General features: G+C 39.2%; 1 protein-coding gene across 1 annotated transcript; it reads right to left on the bottom strand.

Annotated features, from left to right (window-relative positions):
* Positions 1 to 927: 927 nt before the first annotated feature.
* Positions 928 to 6,061, bottom strand: prune2 (prune homolog 2 with BCH domain). The gene is made up of 10 exons (XM_030767238.1): positions 5,991 to 6,061; positions 4,594 to 4,803; positions 4,018 to 4,194; positions 3,597 to 3,699; positions 3,151 to 3,282; positions 2,983 to 3,069; positions 2,433 to 2,531; positions 1,782 to 1,820; positions 1,349 to 1,396; positions 928 to 1,026 (listed from the first exon to the last, which is right to left on the bottom strand). Exons 1-10 carry the CDS (start codon positions 6,043 to 6,045, stop codon positions 999 to 1,001), a joined length of 978 nt encoding a protein of 325 aa, XP_030623098.1. The 5' UTR covers positions 6,046 to 6,061; the 3' UTR covers positions 928 to 998.
* Positions 6,062 to 11,418: the final 5,357 nt, after the last annotated feature.

Below are 11,418 nucleotides of genomic sequence, written 5' to 3'. Positions count from 1 at the left end.
ATATCATTATAAATGGCACATATTGCGACTGACAGAAAGTGGATTTATACAATAAAACTCATGCTAAAGGACTTTTTGATCTGAATAAAAAACTGGAGCATGATGTACCATGATCTGTGGGTGTGGCTTGCAAATCAAGGTCCTCATTTCTACTAATAATTCATTCTCATAAAATCTTTCATTATACCCGCATACAGCTACCATATTTAAGGTCTCATTAAACCCACAGTACAGGGCACATATTCATGAAGGTACAAGACAGAAAATGTAACACTTGTAATATGAAAAATAACCCTGGAAAATAGTGTAATAGCCTACAGAATTCTATCTATTGCTTTAGCACTCAGTGAGTCTTAAAGAGTCACTGTATGCCCTTGGTCACGACCTTTTTGTCAACAATGCCCGACAGCAACTCAGCCTCGCTCTCAATAATACAGAACTTATCCAGTAAAGTGTTACTTTTTCATTTAGTAGATTTTATCTTCCTTTAAGATTGATTCCATTCTCAGTCCAAACTTTCCAACACACTTATCTTTACACAGGACAAACAATCCTATATGGCAAATCATGAACATTACGCGTGAAATTATTGCTCAATTTTTTCTCATGCATATCTTTAAAACAAGAAGAAAACCTATTCCTGTAAGATAAAAATGAGACTTCTGATCTTTACTCCAGTGAAGCGGAAAAGTTTAAAATGTTGAAAATGGCCACAGAGTTTAGAGCATAACATTGGTCTATTCTAGATTTCTTTAGTGCAGACTCAGGTAACAGCAAGAGGAGTCTCTGGGGAGTTGATGGTGCATTCAGGGTGTGTGTTATGTGTCAAGTTCATCCTAGAGCTATATGTATGTGTTTAACTAATGTCAAGGGATACCAGACTTTCTTTTGTCTTTAAAAGCCATTACTGCATCCACATTAGTGAGTAAAGTCTAGGTCTGACATACTGAAAACATCTCTGATACAGACACACAGCCACACTGTCCACGCGCCCCTTCTTAAGAACTGCTTGCATCAGGTTGTGCTCTGCAATGTAAAAAAAAACACATACGTGGAATCAAGCACTTCAATGCCATGTCTTATGAACATCTGAAGAATGGTTTAACAGACAGAAGTCTAAATAAAGTAACTTTGATTGGGCTTCATATTGCACATGGATTGCTTCACAGCAATTTATTAACCAATGTATAATCATTATGAGTAGCTAAACGCAACTGTGACAGCATACGCAGGATGTATTTCATATGTAATTTGTAGCATACACAAAAAGCATGCTGATTTGTATTCTGTGTGTGTGAAAAATTTAACTTATGGATGATTGTATGTAAATATGGCTCAAATATCTTACACAGGTTGAGCTGCTGACACCTCTGTTCCTTGGAGAAAGTTGTTGATTCTAAATGAAAGAATCAAACACAACAATGTAAGGAATCTATGTCTGTCTGTCCTTGTTTATTTTCATTTTGTACTCTGTGTCCACCTGAACTGTAGCTAACAAACAGCGCAATACACCATACAACTTAGAGTGTGTGTGTGTGTGCGTGCGTGATTGCATGTGTGCGTGCGCGCGCACGTGTGTGTGTGCGTGTGTGTGTGTGTGTGTGTGCGTGTGTGTGTGTGTCTCTTCTGAATCTCCACAAAGCACCATGCCCCATTATGCGTATAAAGGGAATTGGTAGCAAGATTTAATGCTCAAATGAACCCCAGACAAACAAATTACACTCCTATTAAGAAGGAGAAAACACAGAGAACCGGATGTCTGCTGTACAGCTGATACTTACTTCGAGTTCTCTGCCGCTTCACGCAACTCCTCATCAAGCCTAGAGCAGGGAAGAGTAAAGGACCGCTGGTGAAAACTGAATGTTCTTCTCGTGAAAATAAAGGACACGTGAGCATATTCGTGACAACAGCAGATATAAACTTTTGGTGTTCAGACAGGAATAGAAAAAATATGATATGATTAGAAAGGAAGAAAAGCATCTCTTAATTTCTGTATACACAGACCCATGTCTGCTTTAGTTTCCATGGTAACACACATGTTCACAAGTCTGAAAACTCCAGAAGTCACACCTTCCAGAGCTCACACCTTCCAAAACATGCAAACACACAGCAGCCTACCCACAATAAGACTACATCACTTTAAAACTGCTGTCAGTGAAGCAAGAGCAATCAGGATTCAATATCTTCTCATTAGATTACTGCTATATGATGCTTTGATGATGATGATTATAGATGATAAACTTAACCCCACCAATCTGCAAGTTTTCCAACATCATTTCTGCCATATCTGTGCTGTACCTGCACAAAAGCTCTCTTTGGACAGGACAATGTCCATTCCGAGCTTGCTTCTGAGCAAACTGAAGATGTGTATTTTGTATATGATGTGTAGATGTGTTCTGATGCATATTTGAGTGTAATGTATTCCTACTTACTTGATAATGCACTCTGGGATGTGGACATACTCCATGGGAATGAGTTCCTCCAGTTCTGCCAAGCTATTCACGTATTTTATTTTGGCGCTGAACTTTGAGCTGCCGAAAACACACATTACATATTAAATATATATTTTATACTCCAGAAAAATGCACTGTGTCTTAGTACTAGAGTTTGGAGACAACAATAATGGGAATGTAGTGCTACGCAAACAACCAATCAGAAAGCGGAAATTAGCTTGTTTGCACATTGCTGACATACACATTCACTAACACATAGACCATAACACAGTCACTGACCATGCAGACATGTTTATGTCCTTCTCTCTGGTGTTGCCTATAGGCTAACTCAAGCTATCAGGAAATATCTCAGAACTGCTATCAGGAAGTATCTCAGTACTGCTATCAGGAAGTATCTCAGTACTGCTATCAGGAAATATCTCAGTACTGCTGTCAGGAAATATGTCAGTACTGCTATCCGGAAATATGTCAGTGCTCTTTCACGTAAAGTTATAGGATTTGAAGCAGAGGAGAGGGGTGAGGATTTTACCTTATAAAGGGTCTGGTAATGGCTAGAACTGTCCTGATGAACCAGGAAGGGTGAACAATGATGAAGGATTTCAAGTTCTTTCTTAGCCTAAGAAAAAGATGCAGATGTAAACAGGGTATCAAAGATTTTCAGTAATTGTGTGTGTTCTGTGTGTGTGTGATTATTTACCTCCTGTCAATCATCTGGTAGCATCTCTTGAGCCAGCCGAGCCCAGGCATTCTTCTGTGTGGCGTGGCTCCATTGAGATACACTATCATGTAGTCCTCAGCCACCATCAGCTCCAGTGTACTGATCACATACCTGCACACGTTCACTCATTTAGAAAAGCACAGCCCACCTTTATAACACTCACATTTACCTCTTTACACTTAGGAAATGCCCACACTGACACGTGCAGGTTAGCCACGGAGCAGCACTGGAACAGCCTAAATACATCATGTGGTCTATTGGAGTTCAACTTAGAATAAATGATTTAGCATAATGTATTGAATCTCAAATATCAGTGTATATCATGCTAACAAAATTTAATATTAAATTTGTTCAGAATGGTACCATTCATCTTAAATCAGATTTATTTCTTTTGTGTCTTGTTTGCAGTGTGGGATCACCCTCACAGGAAGAGGTTCTCCATGACTTCATGGTAGTCCTCTCTGTCACTGTCCGGCAGAAAACACGCCGCAAACACGATGATGGCATTCGCACCATTCCCATAGTAGCCTGTCAGAGGCAGAAAATCTCCATGTGCAACCCAAACTATTCAACAGATGCTCAAAGGAAATGCATTAAAGTAACTTAAAATGATTTATTTGAGAGAAAGAAGGTATGCCCCAAGAGGCAGCAAACAAACCTTTAAGAGTTTGCGTGAATATCTAGACCTCATCTGAATATCTAAAAACGTACATAACTTCCCATACACGTTTTTTAAAATGTCTTTTTCTAGGCATAATCTCATGATGATTATACTGTAGTACTGGAGATTCCTTATGTCTGCTTTAGAACCAGAGCAGCACTGTCTAGTGCTGTTTCTGCACCTACCTCCATGGGAGATGACTTTCTGATACGGCTCAATGCTCTTCATGTTAATGCGGTGCTCCTGTTCACCAATCACCACTGTCCTCCATAATTTAGCATCCTGACGTTCCTCCTCAGCAGTGTATGGCGGGATTGGTTCCGCCGTCTCCTTGGCTGAGGTACGACTGGATGCCTGAGGCTCTGCATTGAATCCAGAAATAGATCAGATATGAGCGCTGGATGAGTTAATACGCCTGTCACAACCTGAGCTGTAATTAATGAAAACTGGTTTTCATTTCAGTATGTTCGACCAAGGTACACTAGACTTTTCGATAAATAGCAATACCATGTGATACTCTGCTACATTTGCTAACCAAGAGCTTAAAAAACTTTAAGAGCACAACATATGACCACGTCTGTTGCGTGTGTATGTGTGTGTGTGTGTGTGTGTGTGTGTGTGTGTGTGGGTGTGCGTGTGCGTGTGTGTGTGTGTGTGTGTGTGTGTGCGTGTGTCTGTGTGTGGATATGTGTGTGTGTGTGCATGCGTCTGTGTGTGGGTATGTGTGTGTCTATCTAAGAGTAAACGAGTGTATTTCCTACCCTCCCAGTCCATCTCATGGTCTGTATAGTCTAACAGGTCAGCCTCGTCAGGAGTATCCAGGTCATCTACGTTAATGTCCAGGTCATCAGGTGTGTCAAAGAGGTCATCCTCACTCTGGTCCAATGAAAGGCTTATATGAGGGGCTGACAACTTTTTCCTCTGGGAGGACACACCTCCCTGACCCTGCAATGGCAGAGAGGTGGGCGGGGCTATGAGAGAAGACGGCAGAAATAAGGTTGAACATCTGGAATGATAATCTCATTAACATGCACAAGACAATATCATGGATTTACTAAAATTGCATGGAAATAAAAGGATGTATGTTTCAATGGATATCTAATCCTAGGAATACACAGTGCAATTTCTGCTGTTATTTTGAAAAGTGTAGATTCTTCGGATGAAGCTCAAGATCATGCCAAAATTACGTGGAATTGCAGTGTTGTTGGTCAAAGACAGTGAAAAGATCAGTGATACAGTATGATTACATCTGTGTTTGTCCTAAAATCTTTAATGAAGAATTTATGACATGTTAAAAACATTTGGGGGGCCAGCTGTAAAGTGTAACAGAGGTTACAGCAGTGTCTCTGCCCTGAGATGACCTACTGTGGTATTCAGTGGTTCCTGCCACAGAGTGAGCTCACCTTTACAACAACACTCTACAGTGGGACAGAACAACTACAGTGAGTGAAAACATTTGGTGAGTTGTCTGCTGTAATTCCACCAATGGAGGTGCAAATAGAAGCTGGCCCGTATAATGGTAGCAGACTCATATAGAACTTATTAGAAAACATGTCGTTTTTCAGCTAATCTGAATGCAGACTTTGTAGATTCTAAACGACGGAAAAGTGAATATGACACCTGCAAAAGTGTGGGCATCCTGTCAGTTACATCGCTGTTTACTGTAGCCAGTTTAAAGTCTTTCTAATATTTATTTTTGGAATTTATCCCTGGTCTTGCGTGCAGAACTTCCTTAGCTCAGAAATATTTTTAGGTCTCCTTGTACACAATCCATGATAAGACCTGACATGACTATTCTGAAACCTTGGTCTTTCTTTCCTGTCAGTACTTTATGATTGATTATGAGGTATGTTTTTGATTGCTGTCCTGAGAAGATATCAAACCTCTTTTGAGCCTCAACCTCCTCATTGACTCTGGGACACTAGCCTAACAACAATGATATTTACATAAGGTTATAATGTTTTGATCTACTATGACAGTATTGCCTAGCCAACAAAACAATGACATGATAACAGCCATTAGGGTATGGAGTTATACTCTTAACTGACACCATCATGCAAAGTAGTAACACTGTAATGACACTAACTCTTAGAATAAATATACAAATGACATTAGTCTCATATATACAGGTGTTGGTAGAAATGAGAAGTAGGTTCACCTGGTCTCCCCTCTGTCCCCTCAGCACTCATCTTGCGCTCAGGTGGCTGATCCATCCCCACATCACCAAGGGGACACTGTGGACACACATGAACACACACGTACATGTCACAATACCAAATCTGAACACCTCTCAGATAGGAATGATGGACTGCTCAAAATCTCATTTCTAGAACAAATGAGAGGAATGGAATTATTTGTATTAGGTTTGTACTACTATTGTACACTATTGCACTGCATTACTTACTCGTATTACTTCTCTCACTATGATGTACACTACCTGTCACTCTCTTGTAAAATGTACATGTAAAAAAGTAGAAATTACAGGTGAATGTTCCTGACATATGTACACATATATCACACATACAATATTCAGCAATGACAAAACATTCCAAGATAGACTCTTAATTTTACAAAGACAACTGCAATATTGGCCACTGTTTGCTAGAATGCCATATTTTAAAAAGTCAAATGACCTGGAAATCATTTCAACATTAGTTCAAATTAAATTTAGGTTACATTCTTGTGACATAACATGCAGGAGATGTAACTATCAGTATTAACATCAAAACTAACAATTACATACTTAATGAAAAGCTTAACATTCTGGCACTCAGAACTGGTAAGTCATGTGACTATTATTGTAAAGCCATGTAGTTACTACTCCAGATCAGAATAAGGCCACAGTAAAACAGGTGGGAGCTACAAGGTTACAAGGTGCTCCAAACTTACGTCCTTACTGTACACACTACAGAACTAAAATGACAGAATCTGTCTGTGCAAATGATTCTGCAGTGAGGACCATTTCAATGAAATCACACAAAACTTGGGTGTGCATCATTGTACATTTAATTAAGCCAGTAAGACAATTATTTTTTTTATCATGCATCACACATGCCAGGGGTGGTATGGTACAGTATGTCATCTGAGCTGTCAGCATATCAAACTCAATGCTATAGGTTGAATAGTGTGGACATGCTATAGTGTGGACATGCTTATTAGAATGCTATAAGGACTAAACAAACGAGAGCATGTTCAGCATTCAACCCTATAAAGCCACCTGAACAAACATAGAAGAAGAACCTCACACACAACTACACACACACACACACGCACGAGTGTGAAACCTTGCCTTGTGAGATTGTGTTTCTGTCTCCATAATAAGCCACCAGATGGATTTCAGTGTTGAGCCAGTGCATGTGTGGGGAAAAAGACACACAGAGGGAGCGGAAGAGAGGAGGACAGAGGGATGAATAGTGCAAATGTCAGCTGATCTCTCCTCCTCTTTACTATACTGCTTAATCCATTCATCCATCCCATCCCACCCCAGCAGGAGGAAAGTGATGGGAGGGGGAAGTTATGTCATCAACAACCCATTTTCATCCCTCTCTTCTACTCTGGATTCACTGTTCTGCCTCAAATGTTAATACACAACTGCACTCTCCCTCGCTCAGACAGAGAACACAACAATGATCAATGCAAATATGCTCCACAGATGCAATACACAGATTTTAACTGACTGATTCCCGGTTAGTGTTAAATGTCTATTCAAAATTACTTGATAAGCTGCAGCAAAAACAAGTGCACAACACATCCATTCAAAACATGAACAGATGAACAGATGCCACTGCTGAGTCACACACAAAAGGTGCATCTGTTGTCTTCCTCCATGGAGGATGGGAGGATGCTGAGACTTTGGCTCACCCTCTAAAAAACACACGGAGAGAATACTACACGCACAATCCACCACAGTGACGTAAACGACTGCTTCTCTCCTCTTTCATTTCTTTATGTTTCTCAGGGACGAAAAACCTCATTCGTGCGTCAATTTCTATCCTGTCAGAGCGCAAATACGGATCGTTCACTCACCAGTTCGGGCACTCAGTACAATATGTCCTATCTTGTCTCAAAAGACGGACGTATGTCTCATACTCTGTTTCCCAGCCTTATGAGGGAGATGCTCGGCTCACCAACAGCAAACAGCATCCACCATTTTGAGATCATGTGATTCTCGCAAGTACCAAGTACTGGCGAGCGCCTGCTCGAGGAAAGGATACTGCGCGAGTATTGCCGCGCAGCTCAAAGACAAACTGATGCTGCCGACTCTGCCTGAGCAAAGTAATATTGAATAAGCCTCCGCTGGTAACTGAGTGGGAACCACCTCGCCCTAGAAAGAGACTGGTAAGACACTGCGTCTCACATACATATGAGATCAATGCCAAATACGAGTTTCTGGAAACAGCTTTAGCGTAAAACATTAACTTAATTCTCAAAGTTCCTTACGAAACAAACAGAGACCAGTGAGTAAAAGTATAAAACTGCTTTGGCTTATTAATGCATTATTAAGCAAACGTTACACTAATAAGCGTTATTAGGCATAACAAAAACTTGATGTATCGGACATACGGCAACCGTGGAATAGAAATTACGACCGTGATAAATGGTGGTTGCGGGTGATGTTCCTGCACTCTATGCTACCCTGTTTTTTGTTTGTTTGTTTGTTTTATTAGCGTCAAACCACCCATTTGTTTCTGTCGGAGAATGAACTACATCTAACATCGGCATGAATACTCATTACCTCTGTGACGAGACACCCCGGATGTTAGGGTTCAGCCCGCACGAAGCAGAATATTTACCTCCTACGGACAACCGCTCCATTAAATATTCACTAAAGTCATGAGGCTTTTAATAGAGGATCACTTAAGCTGGTTAAAGGGTAAACTCGTTATTCTTTCTAAAAGTTCTCCTTTTTATTAAGTTGCAGTACTATTGTTGTCATAACTATATCTTATATTAATGTCTTATAGCTACTATGTTACCCCTTCTTTTCTTTTTTTTTTACTCTGTCTGTTTATTGCTGTTTCCAACCTGCCTTTGATACCCAATCGTTTCAGCACCCTTATTACTTTATCTTAACCAGCCTACACTGTCTATTCAACATATTCTTCTGACATGTAACTGTTAGGATATCACTACATCTATCCATCCATCCATCCATTCACACTATTGCACTTATTAACTTTTCTGTGTCGTTTGTTAAACATATAGGAATTTCAGCTGCTTTACTACAACTCATCTTTTCTACAATTTTACTCATTCACCAATTCACCAGTAGACAGAAGTTGATAGAAAAGAACTACTACTACAGATCCTAGACTTGAAAATCATAGCAATGATACTTATTGTTACCAAACTTCATAAGTGGCAAATATTGCTTTTAGTATTACGAGGGCTTGAAAGACTACAGACGCTGTAGGCTTGGCTTGTTCAAGCCAACTTTAAGTTTGTTATCAAACTTTATATTCCAGTGTCACAATGTGCTGTATTGCTAATTAAGAGTTGTTAGTATTCTAAACTGTATTTGCAGTAAAAATTTCGGTGGCACCCAAGACACAGACATGTGAGCTCATCAGCAACTCTAGTAAAATGATCCTGACCTATTATAACGGGCATGAAATTTGTCATTGTTGTCACAAGCACTTATAACATATTTTTAGTCATTTTCATCCTTTGGAATGAAACAGAACACTTCCCTAATGCTTTAAGTTAATATGACAACTGACAAATGGTCTGTCTATGCCTCATGATATAAATTGTCAGCAAAAATATCAGCAATAATTTTTAATAAATGACTATGACTCGTCATTAAGTCTTTATGACATCTTAAAATTTAGTTTCATGATGCAGAGTTCAAGTCAAGTGAAACCAGCGAACACTTAATTTTTCCTTCATTTTTCAAACATGTCACATTGAGAAAAGCAGTTTAGATAGTCCAGTAGTAATAGACCTATGGGTCTACTTAGATATGTCTACAGGGTACTGTCACAAGCACAGGTTCATTTACACGTAACAGCAACTTGAAATGAAAAGTCAGATTGGGCAAAACTCTTTGAATTATTAACCAGCTCCAAGTTTAGCATGTGCAGTGCAAGCACAAATCCACACATAGGATACGACCAATATTAATTGTTATCTTGAACCACTAAAACTGCTTGGTTGTCACATTGAGAATAGCACAGAGTATCTTTGACACCCATTAAGAGACAAGCCTCATACATACAAACAGCAACCAATGAAATCACAGAATATCGCACACAATTCTCACTTAAAGGATCTTGACTGAATCCTAACTTAAAGGCTTCTAAATGAAAGCTATGTCTTAAAAGTGGCTGAAAGGTTGAACTAACTATGGCCAGTTGGTTTGTTTGGCTAATCACTCACCCCTGCTTTGGTTCCAGGACCTAGCTGGTCAAACAGGAAGTGAGGGAGGTGGCGGACTGAACACACAGCAGGCAGTTGGTCCAAAGGTCAATGCCACACCTGACTGAGGCAGTCAACCAGGAGGAAGAGGTAATAAATCAAAGTTTCTACAAACTACTGCACCTTCTAAGTCACGAACACCCAAGCCAGTGTTTAACCTTTTAAAGTCAGTAAAATAATCTTGACCTCCTTAGATCAAATTAATTTATTAGCCTCTGCCATGTAAAAAGACACAGGGGACTCCCTCTGATGCTATATTATATTAAACAATGTGTTCACTTTAATAAAGGGCGAAGAAATGTTTGAAGCTTAGCATAGGGTTAACTGTAATGTGAGTTAGGTCATTTGACCTACCCATCAGTATTTGTTGAACTCCAAGCATCGACCTTTCTTCCTTATTGCCTTCACAAAATATCATGTTTACTGTGTCTTCACATTCTTTTCACATTCTCTTCACATCTCAAGTTCACAGGCACAATAAAGCACAAATGTCACAGTGAGGGAAACAAAATCTCATTGTCTCTCTGTGTCAGACACATGTAATAATGACCACACAAGAATACCATGAAAGACATCAGTGACTTTGAAAGAGGGATGGTTTCGGGGATCACAGAGGTTTGATGAGCAAGAAAATGTATGAAAACCATATTCCAGGTCTCAAAACATTCAAACATTTATGGGAGACTAGAAAGCAGTTTCCTCACACTAAAAGAGAGAATATTACATGGAGCAACTTGTAATACCTTCATTTACCACTGCAGCTCATTTCTCAAAATATGTTACACACAATTTGAAGACACCGCATAGACAGAGAAAAAACTTTTTAACAGCTGCATTAATTCTGTACAGAAAGACATATACTGTTACAGATACACATATATGTACAAAATACATAATCAAAACAAGAAGAATTAAATGAAAATGAAACAGAAAATTAAAAAAAAAAATTCATTAAAAAAAATAAAAGTTGCTGTTTCATTATCTTTCACTTAAGATATTTTTCATGCATTAATTCCTATATTTTTGCCTTTATACTGTCAGTTAAAGTCTAAGAATGTCCTTTTAACCCAGGTTGAACATATTGAGGGTGTTCCTTAAGATGGTATGTTTGACAGCATCAAAAACAAAACTATATGGTGGATATCAGTGGCACTCTCAGTGGTCTTGTT

This window comes from Chanos chanos, chromosome 3, assembly GCF_902362185.1.
Source record: "Chanos chanos chromosome 3, fChaCha1.1, whole genome shotgun sequence".
NCBI lineage: Eukaryota > Metazoa > Chordata > Actinopteri > Gonorynchiformes > Chanidae > Chanos > Chanos chanos.
This window is presented reverse-complemented; position numbering and strand designations above follow the sequence as displayed.